This window comes from Pocillopora damicornis, chromosome 2 (genome assembly GCF_964200805.1).
Source record: "Pocillopora damicornis chromosome 2, jaPocDami1.2, whole genome shotgun sequence".
In the NCBI taxonomy this organism is placed as follows: Eukaryota; Metazoa; Cnidaria; class Anthozoa; order Scleractinia; family Pocilloporidae; genus Pocillopora; species Pocillopora damicornis.
This window is the reverse complement of record NC_142671.1, coordinates 3,822,831-3,841,057: the sequence shown is the minus strand read 5'-3', so window position 1 is coordinate 3,841,057 and position 18,227 is coordinate 3,822,831. Positions and strand designations below refer to the sequence as shown.

The window sequence follows — 18,227 nt, the reverse complement described above, 5'->3', positions numbered from 1 at the left end:
TTTGGCTCGATAGAAAGTTCTTTTGGATTGGTGTGCTTGGAATCCAATCAAAATAGGGCTATTATATGCGATGACGTCATGAATTTCAAAATGGCTGCGGAAACATAGAATTGAAAATTTGTAATGTTGATCTTGATGGTTACGTCTTAACCTGTCATGCCATCGTCAGAGAAAAAGAAAGTTAAGGACCTACACTTGGCTTCCAACTTGGAGGAACTGAACAAAATAGCTGATCCAGGCTTGCCCGTCGACAGAAATGCGAACCCTTCACCGTAAGCGACATACTTCGTTATTACGTTGTCAGATTTCTCAGTTCCTGCTAAGCTCAAATCTTTCGCTTTCCGAAAATCTAGGGTCATGGCTTTGCCTATGATAACTTTAAACTTTTGATTAGGCAGGTAAAAATCGTCCAAGGTCGCCTCACCAATCCACTTTCTCATTGTCTACCAAACACTTATATGTTTATGTCGTGGTTCAATTTTATCGTCTGGTCAAATTTTATTTTCTTTTGTTTTTGGGAATTGAAATATATGATAATGAGTTTGAAACAAAGGAAAATAAAATTTGAACAAAGCATAAAATTGAACCACAACATCTACATTACCCTGATGAGTGATCTGGTTTCGATTTGAATATATAATTTTTAAAACGTAATTACTTCACCTTCACACCTTCTACGCATAGAATCTACATTTTGGTTTTAGGTTTTATCAGAGAGCAATAGTTGAAGTCCCATCTCCAAAGATGTACGATGTTCTAAAGATATAGATTAGTTTTAAGAAAGCACAAGTTTCTCCTTTGGGCACAGAAATTTTCTTCTTTACCCTCCGATTTAAATTTACACTGTTTCTGTTCAGCTCTCACTATAAGTTGTGTGCACTTTGCTTCTTAGTTTAAATTGAATCAAGGGTGAAAGTGAACGAAACAAGTTTGAATTGCTTAATTTTTAATTCTAGAGTGGTTCTTGAACAATGGAAATTGAAAATCAGCTAATCTGAAATCATTTCACTTGGGGTAATAATTTAAACTACTGCAAATGTACCAAAACACCTGTTTCATGTTGCATACATAGATACATCAAATCAGCGGATAAAGTTTACCTAAAAGCTCAAGATAATGATCTGGAAGGTGACGAAGAGAGTGCATATGTATATTACATGCGTTATTTTAACATCATCTGCTTGATTAAAAAAAGCAGTAAATACTCAGACAACAAGGTGGGTAATGAGCAATGTCTCTAGTTAATTTATTACACCCTAGCATTAGCTTTTACAATTATATTCTCCTCACTGTACTCTATACATTTCCTATGGTACTGAAAGGGAGAATTTGTTTAACAATCAGGGACTTCTTGAGTTGGTGATCTTTTCCTTTATTCTCATGACCTTTTCAATTGATTCAGGGGTGATACTGTGACAAGAAATTAGAAGCTAGTCATTCTTAGGGGTGAGAAGGTTACTGTGTACCAAGGCTTTCCTTCAAGTGTTAGCAGATTAAAATGAAATGTTAATCTACAGTTACTGTAACTACATTTGAAAAATCATAATGGGAAACTGAGGAAATTACCTCAAGAAATGGGAGAGAAGGATTATTTGGCTGTAAAGTTGTCTGCATGTACACTGTACATACAATGATATACTTCTTTGTATCATGGTTACATCTGACATACTGATAAGCCTATTTCTGTTGTGTTTGAATCCACAGAAGCATTATGATAATTTGTTGGGGAAAAACAAAACTATAAGGTCTATTGAGCGTGCAGAAGTGTTACAAGAAAACCTCAAGAAAAGGTAGGTAATTGGCATATGAGATGCAGTAATGCTCAATTAAGGTATAACTGTTCCCAAAAATACCTTCTTTACTTAATTTACAACAGTCCTCAAACCAAACCAACATTTTTTAGATACTTTAAGAACAGTACATTGTAATTCATTGTAAAACAAAATTAAAATGATGTATTTGCTAAGATATTGTTCAACTAATCAGATTTGATTCAAGGTTTTGAAGTTACTACAAGTTACCTTTGTATTGTTGCCAAAGGAACTATCACAAAACCTTTGAAAACCTGTTTCTTCAGGTATAAGAAGCTAAAAGATCAAAAGGAAGCTGAGGCAAAAGCGCAGGAAGAAGCAAAGCAAAAGGAAGAGGAAGACAAAAGTAAAACAAAATGAACACTCCTAGACATCTTTAACTAGTTTGGACAATTCTCCAGAGAGATGTTCATGATGTTTGTTTGTCCCTCTCTCTCTCAATAATGTTGTTGTTTGTCAGTGTATCTCTGTCACCCCTCAGATTTCAGGGTATTGAAGGTTGTAGGTGACTCAACAAGTGTGTCTTAGTGTGTAGCTTAAGTTTCGTCATGGTGATTTTAGGTATTGTGTATGGCCCATATAGTTATTCATGCACACTATTCATAACTGGATGATATAATTTGTCATTGTTAAATAATTTTAAAATTTTTTTTGTGAGTATGTGGTTACATGTACTATCTCAACTCCGGTATATACAATAAGTTACAAAATTGTTGACAAATTGCCAAAAGTTGAATTATTATCACTTTAAAATAGAACATTTATTTCATCCCCAATATCCTTACTTTAAACCCTTCTTCTCATGTACAATGGTGCACCTTGTTTTCTGTGATTCTGTAATAGCACAAATTTTAGGAGTGGAAGAGGCAAAGCTAACAGTGCTTCAATTTAAATTTAATTTATAAATACCTCCCTTAACTTGGCTACATGGATTTTATGTACCAAATACCTGTAATTTTTTTGCTGATTGGAGGTTGTCTCCCCTTGGAATTTCTTTAACTTTTTCCCTCTTAATGGTTTAATTTATAATCCAGTTGAATTTCATCTTTTACAAAATATGCTTTTAAAACAAACTTTGGAATGTAACACAAAATCATATCTTGAATGAATAAGCCTTATTACTAGATTACAAATTAAGGTGTCCCACAGTCTTTTGAATTATTTAAGAATAAGATCACATTATCCTTTAATAGTAATGATTTGAGTTTTTCTTTGTTTGGTTTGTAGAAAAATTAGCTGCATCAAGGGCAAGGAATGGAAAGGGAACAGACAGGTAAACAACTAAAACATGATCTTGAATCATGAATGACATGCACAAGAAGATGTCAATTTACCGTATCATTCTGTTCATATATATATGAATCCCAAAAATGTCAGTTTGCTTTGGACATTAGTGAACTAAATTTGATGTACTATTTAAAAAACAAGTGCGAGGGTTTCATCAGGTTTCCAAATGCGAGAAAACATTTGAAACCACACGGCTGTTTTCAAGTGTTTGGAAACCTGATGAAACCTGAAGCATGAGTTTTTGAAATGACTTTTCCAGAGAAACAATACAAAATTATGCAGTGTTTTGTTTTTCCCATTTTTCTTTAAAATGCCTTGTATGTGTGATTTGTTGTATTCAGTCAGCATTCGTTGTGTTTGTGAGCTTTTGTTTTTAATTATCCAATAGTTTTGTGTTGCACCAAATTTGTATTCCAAAAGCATTGTGAACTTGAAGTGATTTACATGTTGTTTTTGCCATGGACAAAGGAAGGTTTCGCTTCCCAAAAACGATAGAGGAAGAAAAACTTTACTTCGAGAGAGTGGTACCTAAGTCTATCAGATATAAAATAAGTGGGCAGTAGGCATTTTTGAGGATTGGCAATGAGTGCAAAGTGTCAAGTTTCCAATAGTCGAAGTTGGTGGAGTTTTTAAAGAGTATGAATTGGACAAAGTTCAGCCACTTACTCAGCCCATAACAGAGATGGATGCATTGATGCTCAACTATTGGTTATCCAAATTTGTTCAAGAGTTGGCAAAGTGTTCCAAAGATCTGTACCCCCTCAAAAAAATTGTACCAGATTGTCTGCAGCATTTTCTGATTCATGCAGATTAAGAACAATTTTATCACTACTGATGAAAATGTGATGAACAACTAATGATGAAAATGTGATGAAACACTAGTTATTTTAAACTGGTGTTTCATTGAGTTTCAAAGTCATCTACCTGACCTGAATGGGGCTCTCTGGTTGGCTTATAAGGTCATGAATTATTAATGAGTTTGAGAATAAGTTTTGAAAACATTCTGATAGAAATACTAGGGACTTGTACTGAGACTTGGTGACTTATTTGTTAGTGCTAGTGCGCTGGACTCCAGGTCAAGAGGTCTGGATTTGAGACCTGGCTGGGTTGTTGTGTTGTGTTCCTGGGAAAAGAACTTTACTTTCACAGTGCCTGTCACCACCCAGGAGTGTAATTGGATACTGGGGCATCATGAGGGAAGCCTGATGAAATGCAGGGGGTAAACTTGTGATGGACTGACAGCCCATCCAGGGGGGAGTAGTAAAACTCCCAGTCACTTCATTCCATCACAACTTCAATAAGATCTGGCTGGATAAGCCACTTGGCTCCAGTACAGACTTAACCTACCTTTCCTGTACAAAGTTATTCTTAATGGACTATATAAAGTGGAAATTAGGGACTCTCCTTGAAATAGAAGGAATCCTTTCTCTAATAAACACTTTTTTAAAACTGAAATTTCATTTTTTTTTAATCTAGATTCTCATACATATTGACATTTACACTTTTTACATCTGTTGAATGGTTTACTCTCCCAGATAAGCATTGTAAATAAATTGTAGAATGTCAAATACCATGACACAGTGATACTTTAAGTTCTTCAGGAGGGTTTATTTTCTGTTTGATTACTTTGTTAGTGACAGTGGCTTTGAGAGTGATGTTGATTCTCTCCAAAATGGAAATGGCATAAGCTCTTCCTCTGATGTTTATAACAAGCTTCAGGTGTGAACATTCATGCATGTGGAGAAGTGATGTTTCTGTCTTCTTCTTTCATCTATTAAGACTTCTAATCTTATCAGCTAAAGTGTTTTTTCAATCAATGTTACACCAACTTCTATTGTTTAATATACAAGGAAATGTATGGCAGTCAGTCAGGAGGATTTCTAGTTGGATCTCTGGAGTTTAGGACTTGGGAGATTAAATCTGGCTGGTACAATAAAGGAAAAGATGAATTCAGTGTATTTTATGCTACAATATGAGCCACTCTGAAGAGTTATATCATTTGATTGTATTAACAAAAAAAACATTTGAGAGGCTCTTCAAGTTAATTATAAGTGGATTTGAATAGTAAAGTATTAGTATCACAATTACAAGATTATCAGTAGACCTGCAGCTTTCAAATATGTTAGTTTTAAAATTGTGTGCAGTATTTAGGATCAAAATTTCTTTGCCAATCATGAGTGGGGGAATTATGATTGAAAGAAGGGGAAATGTTAATGTGTGAAGGTAAAGGCTGTTGAAAAGAATATGATTGGTTAGGAGACAAAGTTTTCATCCACTTGTGGAATTATATAATCTTCATAAAGTGTGTCTTTTAACTTCAGGTCAACCATAATTCTATTCTTACTCCAAAAACAACTGAAAATGATGGTGGTAAGTTTTACAATTTCATAAAAGATTCACCTTAAACATTTGTATATTTTAGGTAACAGGGAATTCAAAATTTGAGCAGTGTAAGAATTTGCAAATTGGAAATGAGACGTAATACATGTATGTTTAAGTTTATGTGAAGTCTTATGCTTCTTTAGATCAGTAAAGATGGTAAATGAATGTCTTTTCTGGAAGAGATTCAGGAGAGAGTCAGGCACCCCTTACAATAATTATTGGTTGTTTAACTTGAATGCTGGTGGCATGCATTTCATTGGTTTTTCTTTTAGGTGCACTTATAAGTGGAGTGGAGTCTCCTACCTCATCACTTGTCACAGATGGTGTGAAGTTTATATCAGCACAAGAACTGTACAAGCGCATAAAAGATTCTGAGTTCAAAATTCTGATCCTTGATTGTCGACCCTATGCCAAGTTTGCTGAAAATCGAATCCAGTGTTCTTGTTGTATTAATATTCCTGCTGAATTGCTGGATCAAGGGTATGAAACATATATTGTTATTATTCTCACTGGGATGGTTGTATCCAAATTGAACAATTAGTTGTCAGATCTATTTCTCAGCAAGTTCCAAACTAAAGTTAATGTTGGTGAAGTTTTGATAATTACCGGTAAGCCAATTTGTGGTAGGTATTGTTATAGACTGAGTAACATTGCAGAAGGTTTTGGTAAGTGCTATGTTTTATTAGTGAGAGAGTTAAAGTATAACGACTGTTTGAGTTAAATTAAATCAATTTTCTTTTCAAGGGTTTCAGTTGGCAGCATAGAGAGAAGACTGCCAGAACGAACAAGAAAGACTTGGAACAGGAGAGGAGAAAAAGAGCTTGTTATTTTAATGGATGAATCGACCAAGTTTTCAGCGATAACCCCGGAATGCAGAATTCAGAGGCTCAAAGATGTGATATTCACCTATGACTCCTACAGCTCATTGAAACATGAACCTGTATTTCTTGATGGTGGATTTCATAGCTGGCTTTGGCACTATCCATCACTGGCCATGAAACCAGAATTACCAACGGTATTTTGGAAATTCTCTGATTTTGACTTACTTGACTGACTCGAGAATAAATAGCTTGAGACATGTCATGGAGAGGATACTTACCGATGACTCTTAAACTTGATTATACCTCTGCTTACTCATATTCATCGTGAATAAATGCAGTTTTGACCATTGAGGGTGCTTTATGACTCTGAGCCCTTGTTAGACATGATTTATTGGCCAGGGACAGATGGTGTGTTTTGCCTGGGTGAAGAAAGCATTGAAATTAATTTCGTAGAAATACCATAAATTTGTCTTTAAATGTTAGTTTTACTATGATGAGGCCAATGGTCTTAATTTGATAAATAACACACTAGAAGGCAGAAGGTTCCAGTTAAATAAATGCACTTTTACATGTTAATAAGTCTAACATGTGCTGTTCTTTACTCTTACTAGGTAAGGACACAACCTAAAGCTGTAAATTCTGTGGATTTGTCATCTTTAGACTATCCTGAACTACCTGAAGATAAGACATTAACCCCTCAGTCTATTGTGACTGATCCTACATCCAGCGCTTTGCAGTATCCTGGTGTCCCAATTGCCAACCTTCAAAATATGCAAGGTCCAAAAGGCAGTACTGAACAAAACAAACCACCCTCCTCAACACAAGCAGAATTCAATTCTAATGTACCACTATCAGGACAACCTGGAGAGACTCCATCAGGAGCAGCTTGGAATCATGGTCCAGGAGCAAAGTCTAAGCAACTAGGAATTCATCCTGTAGTTCCTCCTTCACAACCTCCCAATGACACTCAATTGCCAAGACCTGCTGATGCAGGTCCTCCCCAAGATAAAGCTCCAAAACAAGAACCAGTGAAGTTGCCACCAACACAATCTGTTGCTTCATCTGAAGGTTTGCCACTTCCCTCAGCAGGACCACAGTCATATATGGGAGTAGCTCCTCAGGCAGTTGTTCCATCTTCAGCAGATTTGAGGGCAACAGGCCCTGTGCCAAAAACAGTGGTACCCCATCCATCAAGTCAACCTATTTTTCAGCCCAATATTCCTACTACTGCTCCCAAAACAGTGCCAAGTACCCAGCCATCTTCTCAGTCAAGTGCAACTGTTACAAAGCCATTTCCACAGTCAAGTGTGCCATTCACAGGCTCTTCAAATACACTGTCTGCTCAGTCAGGACCCCCCAACACAAAATCTACCCTACAGCCCAGTGTATCTATTCCTGGCACCCAGCCTTCCAGTGTGAACTCTACTTCCTCTCAAGTAATGCCTTTGGCTTCTGTGAAAGTGACTCCAGCAGTATCAACTTCATCCTCCCCACAAGGCTCGGGTTTTGTTTCTCCACCCTACCCTGACAATGTGTCACAGCAAGTAACACAAAGGGTACAACCACAAAATCAACCACCTGTTGCTCCATCAGTGAGTCAGGTGCCGCATATTGGCAGGCAAGATCCTGATGGGTCATCTATTCCCATATCACAAAGTCATCAAGTAATCACAACTTCTATCTCAGGAGCAGATACAAGGAATACAAATTTTACTGCTGTGAAACCTAGTGCAGCACCTCAATCAGGAAGCCCACAGCATTTCGTGCAAGGACCTGTCCAGAATGGGGCTAGTAAACCAACCACAACTGTTGGTAAAGACTCTGAATCTCCAGCTCTGCCAAAGAATTCAGACTCTGCTCAAAAACCTGATAGCCGGCCAAGTAACTTTGTCACCACACCAGGACTGCCACATGGATGGGAAAAGGTTACTGATGATGGAAACAGAACTTACTACAAAGATCATAATACACAAACAACACATTGGAATCCACCAACAACTGGAAAAGCATATGTTACGCCACAGTCTGGTGCACAAAGGCAGCAGCAGTCTCCAGTGAAAAGACAGTCTTCAGTAGAAAGGCCAAAATTGCACAGATCTAATTCTTCACCAAATCTTGCTAAGGTCAAAGATCAAGGCTCTTCTGGTCCCAAGAAGCCAATAATTGATCGCTTATCAAAACCAGATTCTGGGCAAAAGGGACCTGCAAGGCCAGTTGTGAACCGCGTTGCCAAACCTTTGTCTGCCAATCAGCTTGATAGTTTTAATCCAAGCTATGGTGGTCCAGGAATAGGGTTAACTGGACTACGTAATCTGGGAAATACCTGTTATATGAATTCTGTGGTGCAGTGCTTAAGCAGTGTGGCACCGTTGGCAACATATTTCATTTCTGGAGTATTCAGGGAAGACATTAATAGGAGTAATCGAGATGGAACAAAGGGTAGGTAGATTTCATGAATAATTCTTTTAATTTAAATTTATAATTTTGATATTTTTGTAGTGTTTTTTTCTATGTGTTTTGGCTCTCAATAACATCAAGAATTACTTTTCATTTGAAAATCAGCTTTTGAGATATCAGAGTGTTTGGAGTGCTTCTTAATTTTAGCTCAAACTCTTGACTTCACATCTATTTTCAGGAGAACTTGTTGAAAGCTTCTCAGTTCTTGTCAGAGTCTTGCATTCTGGGCAGTATAAATGTGTTTCTGCAATAGAATTTAAACGGACAGTTGGAAAGTTCAAGTCACAGTTCTCAGGGTATGACCAACAAGATTCTCAAGAACTCCTAGCCTTCTTAATGGATGGTTTGCAGGAGGATCTCAACAAGGTACTGCAGTAGCAGGTGTTTGAAGTCTTGTCTTCTGAGAACACCTTGATGCTAATTTTATTGAAAAAATGTGAGATGTTTTAATGGCCTGTTATTAGCACAGTTAAGTAATTTGTCTTGCAAGGTTTTTGGCTTGTGTTTTTGAACACAAGCAACAAGGGGTGAGTAAGGAAATGAATGGATAATGGGAAATAAGCTGTTCTCATCCCATCTTGAGCTAAATGTTTCTTTCAGCCCTGCTACTAGTGTTTTGAAAGCAAGATGACACAAAGTACACCTAATGTTTCTCATAATGTGGTTTGTCAGATTATTCCATCGTATTTTTGTCTCCTAGGTGAAAAACAAACCTTATCTTAGAGCACCTGCTGATGACTTAGATCCCCAGACAGCTGCTACTATGGCTTGGGAAAACCACAAGAAGAGGAATGAGTCAATTATGGTGGAGTTGTTTGATGTAAGATAACATCACTACTGACAGTACTATTCATTTTGATATTATGTTTAATAATAATATATAGGATTGTTTATGAGTGAAACTGAGAAATAAAGTTTTGTAAGTTTTAAGTTTTAGTACTGAGTTATGAGTGGGAACACTGTTATACAAGTAGGTAATCCAATTACAATAGAGAATAATTTGATGGCAAATTTTACAAATATTTGCTTCAACAAGATTTCCCAACTTCTGTTAGCCAAACTGAATCATTAAATGTTGCATAACATCGCAAAGCAACTAGATTGCTATGTTTTGCATTTTCAGGGCCTCTTCATGTCGACTGTACGCTGCATGGTTTGCTCCAAAGAATCCAGAACTTTTGATTCTTTCTCCAACCTCACTCTTCCACTGCCTCCTAACAAGAGTCATTGTTCACTTGAGGTATTCTCACAACTTAAGATTTAGAGAAGAATATCTATGTGCAAAAACCATCCATGACTTGTTTTTTGTGAAGTTATTCTGTGGTCTGTGGAATAAGCATCATCTGAATAAACAAATTATGTTCGAGAAAATGGCCCTGCATGTGCTTGAGGCTAAATGGCAGTTTTTTTTTTATCATATGGCAGTTTTATTATCATATGGTCAGTGATAATTGTAATGTGTGCCCACTGAGTCATCTCAGGTATCACCATATGGTAGGTTTTAGTCCAGTAATTAGAATTGTTTTATATTATTATGATTTTAGGATTGTCTCACTTTGTTCACCAAACCTGAGAAAATGGCAGGGGATGACAAGTGGTAAGACAGTATAAAAGTTTTTCTCTCTGATTACCTTTCTTTTTTTTTGTGAAAGTGGGTTGGTCAGTAAGGCCAAGAAAGAAGTAAATAAAAAGCTTTTGTACTGGAAAAACCTTGATGCATGTGTTCGCTTGATAATTGTCTTGAATTCCTAACCCAAGCATCTGATTTCATATCCAGGTATTACAAGGTGGGTTTCTTGTTAGTTAACGTAATATAGCTTTTACTTCGAAAAAGCCTTGTGTGTTCTAAATCCTAAAATATTTTAATATTTAAAACATTGGGGTCTAATCCTCTAACAGCAGGCCAGAAAGTTAGGTGTAAATAATTTCCTTCTAAAATAAAGTTCTGATTACCTTGTTTTAAATTAAGGGTGGGTTCTAAATTTAAAAAACTGTTACAAATTTCTTTTAGGCCATGCAATGATGAAAAAGAAGGATAATGCTCATTGTTGCTGCATGAATAAATGGCTTTACTCATATGTTGTTGTGACATTTCTTATGATATAATCATGAAAGTCCTTTTGATATGAGCAAGGGGTTAAATTTATACATAACCATGTATTTACAGTAGATTACATTTGTGAGAAGTTTAGTCATTTACATCAGGTACTCTTTAAGGGATTGTGCTGGGAGGGGGGGGTGTCCTTTTTTATTGCTGATTCTTGAAGAAATATTAATTAATGTTTATTTTCTTGTTAGGTTTTGTCCAAAGTGTCAACAAAGAAGGGAAGCCAGTAAAAAAATCCAGATCTGGAAGCTTCCAAGAATTCTTGTGGTCCACCTGAAAAGGTAACTTTGATTATTGCCTGCAGAGAGGGTGGCTTAAGTCTTCTTGACCAACCACAAAGCATTGCAAATCAAAACAATGCATTTATGGATTACTTTCAATGCTAAATTTGAAATTTCTCTGTTTTTATCATTTTCAATTTGCCATTAAATCATTTCTTGATCTATTCTATATTAAATTCTGCCAAGAGATTATTATAAGAAAGTGTTCATAGTTTGATGGTTTCTGCTACTTCAGTCTGTAATATTTCAAATTAAATTTTGGCTGATGTTGTCATTTGTTTGGTTAATTTTTTTGAAGATTTCAGTATGAAGGAATGTGGCGTCAAAAGCTCCAGACAGGCGTGAAATTCCCCATGACTGAACTGGACATGTCTGCCTTTGTTGTGGGTCCCAAGTCTGCTGCACGTCCTTACAACTTATTTGCAGTATCCAATCATTATGGAACCATGCATGGGGGCCATTACACTGCATTTGCAAAGAATGTTTATGATAAAAAATGGTACAAGTTTGATGACCAATATGTAACTGAGATGTCTCCTCGAGATGTTGTGGTATGTCTTCCTCTTGTTATCTTTTATTGATTTGTTTAAGGTGCTATAAACTGTGCATCATATTAATAACTGAACAACCTTCAACAGCATTCTAAGCTTGATTAATCTTAGTCACATGAGAAGGTTAAGGCATAAAATGACTGAAAGGTTTTTTGTTCTTTTTTGCTACCAACATGTTGCTTGAGAAAAGGTGTAAAAAAAAACACATTTTAAGGGTACTCTCTATATGGATAAGCAATGAAAACCTACATTTGTGGAAAAAACCTCTAGAGACAATTTGTTCATGGGAATATGATTGCTTCAGTTCTTAAAATCTTAACCCTTCAACTCCCAAAATCTGATTGTTGATTCTCCCCTCTAGCTGCTACACATATCGTTTTAAATTAGTTATGAGAATTTGGTTTAAGATTAAGATGTCAACTTTTACCTGACAAGTTTGAATATTCTCATTACCTGTTGGTTGGATAATGTAAGGATATTGTGGGGAGAAGTTTCATGTTGATCACTTCTGGGAGTTAAAGGGTTGATACCTGAATTAAATAAAACACCCTTCTCTCCCATCTCTCTAGTCAGTGTTGCTGTATTTTTGTTACCAAGTTATGTTTACAGAGAAATATGTTACATTGTTGTAGAGAGTGCTGCTGCTCATCATGGTTTTAAAGATAAATGTTTGATCAGTTGCCTGATGATGTAAAATGTCAGGCGAATAAATGATGTATTGATTGCAACATTTCCACAGCCATACAGCTACAACATGGAAACAGGAAACATGGGTGGAAAAATGAACAATACACAAGCATTGATCAAAAATCTTTCCTAAATAATTTTTTTTTCCTTAGAACAGTAGGTTGAAACAGTGAAATAGATACAAATTTATATTTTTGCACTCATAAAGATTAGAGAAAAAAAAGAAAAAGAGAAACAAACTGCCAAACAATGGCCATAGAGAACTACAAAACGAATTCATGACAAAAATTATCAACTATCTGCAAAAGCAGCCTTGAACCTTTTGGTTGTTTTCAACTTGCACTTTTTATGTTAGTAGGAGCAGTTATATTCTCTAGTTTTAAATCTAAAGCGATTGTTTTTAAATCATATGCCCTTTTGAACTTCATACTAACAAGACTAGTGTATTTCCTTTTCAGACACCAGCTGGTTATCTTCTGTTCTATACATCATTTGGTTTCCAACCTCCAAATCTCCTCAGTTTCAAATCTTGAAACAAGTCAGTACACTGGACATTTTTTATAGCAATAAATTAGCAAGAAGCATGACTGTTTAGTAGTCTAGTTCAATTTGTTATCACATAAGTAAATTAAAATTGTGTATAGATAACTATGAGTATAAAACATAAGTTTGTTAATATTAATTAGATGTTATAGTTTTAACCAGATGGTGGGGCATTATGCATGCTCTCAAATCTTGAAATTTAAAGGCATTAACAAAGAAAGCTAACTTTGCAGATCATGTTGATTAATTTTAATTATATAATAAGCTCAGTTATGCACACATTCTGATTGGTTCTCACTTTTTTTCCGTATATTTTAATTCTTTATTATATAAAACAAATAGATTCCAAGTTGCCGTGCGTTTGTATAGGTAATCACATGATTTCGAGTGCAATTTGGAATAAATAAGCACGAGTAAATTTTTTTAAAGACTAACAAAATTGCACGAGCCCGTAGCACGAGAAAAATAATGTGATTACGTGTTAATAAAATACATGGAAAAATACGAGATGGCTTATCATAAGCAAAGCGCGCACGTCAAGTGCAAAGATAATTTATTCAAACCTCGCGTTCGGTCAAAACAACCGCGTACGATCAAAACAATCGCGTACGATCAAAACAATAATAAATTATGCAATGATATCTTCACATCTTTAAGGTGCAAAAAAGTTCAAAGTCCGGCTAAACAGTTCAAGGAATTGTTCAGTCTATGTCCGAATCTCTTTCGATGAAATGGAATCGTCGTTTCCGAGGTTTAACCATGTTTGTTTTTTAATTTCGGCGTGTGATCGCTCGAGCAAAGTGTAAAGCTGGGTCGGCTCGTGTAATTTTCGATTTCCTTGGCAATTCCCTTCTCTAAACACCACTTTTTCCAAACCGGCAACCAAAAAGCAGTGCTTTTTACAGTGTTTTCGTTGTTTAAGCTGTTTTTCAGCTGCGGTGGCGAAAGAAAGCCTACTTAAAACACCGGCCATTGTTTCGCTCGCAAATTTTCAAATTTTGTTGCGACATCTAAGGCTCGCATTTGATTGGCTATCTCTGAGTTTCTTTGACTATTGACCAATCAGAATGTCTGATTCGTTTCTTTCTTTGCACTGAATTAACCCTCTTCTGCACTGAATTATTAACTCTCTACTGCACTGAATTACCTGAAAACTGCATTTATCTTAACCAATCAGAACTAAGTAATTTTTCCATGTATATTATTAGTTCAGTAATAGATCACAGAGGACGTCAAAATGTTTTAAGAACATCAGTGACACACTTGGCTGCGCCTCGTGTGCCACTTTTTTGTTCTTACCACATTTTGACATCATCTGTGATCTATTACTGAACAGACACACAGCAACTTGGAATCTATTTGTTAAATTTACCCACTACTGCCTACAGTATTGTGTATAAAAAGCTATATTAACCCCAAACAAAAACTTTCTAGTTATTGATTTTCATTTTTCCTTGTTTTCCTAAATATAATTTTTGCAGTACTGAAAGACTGCCTTTTTACCATTATTTTTTTATTTCATGTAGACATATAATGCAGAGGTTAGTAGGTTAGATCTAACATTAGTTTTATCCAGCATAGTTCACTAGGGAGAAGATACAAGTGCTAAGCAAAGTAAAGGTTAGCCATCAATTTTTGATGTTTCTTGAGTTGGGGGATGATGCACTGAAGGTAAGCTACAGGCTGAACTTGTCCCCCAAAGGATGCTTAAGTGCTTGCTTCTTCTTGTTTGCCTGATCAGTCCTATGGGTCTTCGATTTAAGGACCTTAGATAAATTTTTTCATGGGATAAATCAGTGAATCCCCATTACCTTAGGGTTTGTGTTTGGGTAAATCTCTGATGTATTTGGTGTAAGCAAGGCAGCTGTACAGGTTTCTGTTTTCTCCAAATAGTTTTGATTATCATTGATGATTATGGAAGTAACATGTAAGGATGATGGAATTAAAGGTACTTGTACATGAGGAATTGATTTGGTGTTTTCATCCCACAAAATAGTTATTAAGTTGGGATTCACTTGTAGTGGTAGTCAGATACCTTTTTGGGGTCTTTAAGATATTTCAGCGGAGTGGTCTAAAAGGGTGGCAAATCATGTCAAGTTGATAGTAACATTCTCTAAACCTTATTTTAATACTTCACAAAAATAGGAGCAATAATATTCCTATTGTTGTAGTAACATCAACCAAGAGCCACAAAAACATTTTTAACTTCCACTGACAATAGTCTATTCTCCTAGAAATTCATTAGAAATGAAATGGATGCTGCATATCACTTGCATAAATATCAGATTTACAGTTCATAATAAAATGTGTCAAGTACACCCTAAAAAATTCATGGAAATGAGCTGAAGACTTTAAGCCAGTTTCACTTCTTAATGATTGTGGGAGCAATCATTTCCCTGTTGCTATAGTAGCGGCAATCTGGTGCCACATCAACCTCTATGACTTCAGTTGATATGTGTTCTCTAAGGAACCCACATGTGAGTAACTCTGGAACTTGTGTCTCCTCAAACATCTTTTCGATATCATTGTATTTTGTCTTTAACAATTCACCCCATGAAGTCAGGTTGCAGTATGTCAGAACTCCACCTGGCTTCAGAAGTCTGAAGGCATGGTCTTTGATAAAATTAAACTGATGTGTGTGCCATGTTTCTTCTGACAAGGGGTATGTATCATACATAATGCCATCAAATGAACCATTGGGTAAGGCAGGAACAACATCTTCCCACAAGCCTATAAACAGCATCATTAATTTTAGTACAAAAATAAACATTTGGTAGACCCCACTAACTCAAATAGCAAGAAAAAGATGAAAAATGGTTTGAGTCAGTGGAAGTCAGGAGGGGAAGGGGCAGCTTGAGTTATTGGAGAAGTTTTGAACTCAAATTATCTCATTAACTTTGGTAAGGAATGATATTTTTGCTTCTCTTACCCCTTACAAAATCTGAATCAACAATGTTTTTGGGAAACTTAGTCTGTTTTATAGGAGCTTATTGATAACAACATTAGTTTGGAAAGTTAAGTCAAATGTCTAATAAATGGAACCTGTAAAATTGGCTATTTTCTGACACTTAGATATTCATCGACTGACGTTTTCATTTAAAGTACGAGTTACGATGTTAAATTTGTGCTAAGGGAATGTAAAATTAGTTGTTGTCAACAGGGACTTCGAGTTAACCGGGTTCGAGTTTGCTGATAGAAATGGGGTCAAATTCAAGGAAAATCGGATCTTGCTCGAGTCAACCAGTTTCGAGTCAGCAGTAGGGTTCTAATGTACAAAATACACGAAGTACAAAGTGTCTGCAATTCAACCTCTCCTTTCATTAAAAAAAGAAAAAAAATTGAGTTAAATGGATGAGTAAGTTTACACCTGATTGCAGCGCTGTGAGGCATGTAGCCAGCAACTACATACGCCATTAACGAGAGGTTTACGTTTTTCTGGTCCTCTGCGTTTGTAGGCTCAATATGCATTGAGAGTTTTGGAAATGTTTCCCATTGTAAGTTCCTTAGAGCTCATCTTGGTAAAATTTCCGCACAGCCCCATACTTCATTATACATTCAGTTCTTGAATAGAGAAAATAATGACTAGAACAATGCATTGCCATTGGGAAAACAGATTTGTTTTACAATAGTATGGGGCTGTGCGGAAATTTTACCCTCGTCTTTGTGAGCAAAATGCTTGGTTTTACTTTAAATAATTGTTTACTTTCTTCTTACAGGGCACGATGTAGCACCATTTCAAAAATTTAGGTGTATTTTACATTCAAAAACTTCAGAATACCCCGCAACTTATTTACATGTCATTGAATAAGAATAGCGTCTATTGTGTTATGCCTCGATCTTCAAAGCCTCCCGACACATGTAAATGAGTTGCGGGGTATTCTGAAGTTTAGCCCAAAATTTCATCCCACAACAATGCCTGCAACTTGGAATGAATTCTTTGATCTGCATGACATCATACCGTACTAAATAACTTGCCTTTCAACGCAGTTACTTTCCTTTCAGCTACTTGGGCAAATTTCTCCAGCCGTTTAAAGACATTATCATTGCATTCAACGATAACATGCTCGTCTATGGGAAAAGTCTGGATTTTCGTCGCTGAAATCGCCATTCCAAAGCCGAGCTCAAGTACCCGTCCACCTTTCGACGCAGCTATTGAAGCCAGTTTATGCATATAAGGGGTTTCCCATCTTTCCATGACAGGTTTCCCCATGATTTCCAAATGCTCGTCTGCTTCATCATAATCTGCTGCAGCATCTCCCCACGATGGTTTACAGTTTTCACCCACACCGAAAATTTGAGCTGCGGCCATTTCTCCCGCATGTGTTAGATCTCGCGCTGGGTCGCCCGTGGCTAGAAAGAGAAAAGGTTAATCTAGATCTTGGGATCCGTTTTGGTCTGGTCGCTGACCTAACAAGGAGCTAAAATGGGCGGCCGTCACCTCAAAAAATACAGGCATAATAAATGGATTGTAATAAACAGAAATGGTCTAATGGTCTTTTGGAGAACGGTTTATCTTATCTCAAAAGATTTATTTAAAATACAAATGGACTAGTCGCCTTTAGTGAATTGAAATATTCAAACAAAAAATGGTTTATACTGTGAAGCCACCTTTGTTGAACTGATTCAATAACAACACGATTGGCCAAGTGTTAACTGAAATGGGTCAGTGTCAAAATGACAAACGGTTCAGCTGACTGTACTTTGGTTCAGTGGCTTGACACAAACGGTTCAGAGTCGAGTGAAATGGCTTAAGTTATCGGCAAATGGTTAATCGTAAGCCGCAAAGGCTTAGCATTGTATCAATCTACTCACCGTAAAATGAAATGGTTTAGCGTGACCACAAAAGGTTTAGTACAAACCGAAATGGTTTAGTGTTACAGCAGTTGGTTTACGCCGCCGAAAATACTAAAGTAGAATGGACACGTCAAGCTTGAAATGAAACAGTCTATGTGGGGTCTTACGTCATAACCCTATAGTTTTCATAGTTTTTAGGCGCCCTTTATGCGGGTATCAGCGGCCATCCCGAGGGGTCGACCCCCGGGCAACCCAAGGGAAACCCATGGGCTTAGCAGGGGATTTGTAGCAAAGGCATGCCCCGCATGCGGGGCATTAGAGCGCTTTTGCGTTTTTGGCAAAATACCCCGGGGCCATACCCACGGGATTTGCACGTAATCTGCTGTCTCAACGTTGAGCGGTTTTCAGCTGTGTACCATGGTCAAGTATTGTGCTGTTGCTCTGTGCCGTAATGGGAGTAAGAAACGACCTGATCTCAGTTATTTTTGCTTTCCTATAAGGCCCAA

The 18,227-nt window shown here is 36.6% G+C and overlaps 2 protein-coding genes across 3 annotated transcripts; one reads left to right on the top strand and one right to left on the bottom strand.

The window, feature by feature from the left end:
- The first annotated feature begins 70 nt into the window (after positions 1-70).
- Positions 71-14,893, top strand: LOC113672535 (ubiquitin carboxyl-terminal hydrolase 8). The gene is made up of 17 exons (XM_027188823.2): positions 71-272; positions 1,073-1,217; positions 1,705-1,790; positions 2,078-2,157; positions 3,039-3,084; positions 4,733-4,817; positions 5,420-5,468; positions 5,753-5,960; positions 6,225-6,495; positions 6,913-8,740; positions 8,937-9,124; positions 9,459-9,578; positions 9,882-9,998; positions 10,303-10,355; positions 11,057-11,146; positions 11,445-11,697; positions 12,843-14,893. Exons 1-17 carry the CDS (start codon positions 157-159, stop codon positions 12,915-12,917), a joined length of 3,810 nt encoding a protein of 1,269 aa, XP_027044624.2. The 5' UTR covers positions 71-156; the 3' UTR covers positions 12,918-14,893.
- A 143-nt stretch (positions 14,894-15,036) lies between these two features.
- Positions 15,037-17,885, bottom strand: LOC113672541 (guanidinoacetate N-methyltransferase A). Of its 2 annotated transcripts, none has more exons than XM_027188836.2 (3): positions 17,740-17,885; positions 16,903-17,277; positions 15,037-15,657 (listed from the first exon to the last, which is right to left on the bottom strand). In XM_027188836.2, the coding sequence occupies exons 2-3, from the start codon at positions 17,234-17,236 to the stop codon at positions 15,290-15,292; spliced, it is 702 nt and encodes a 233-aa protein (XP_027044637.1). In that variant the 5' UTR covers positions 17,237-17,277; positions 17,740-17,885; the 3' UTR covers positions 15,037-15,289. The 2 variants fall into 2 exon arrangements, with proteins under 2 accessions (XP_027044637.1, XP_089053244.1); XM_089197118.1 differs by having other exon boundaries at positions 16,903-17,262; positions 17,740-17,878.
- Positions 17,886-18,227: the final 342 nt, after the last annotated feature.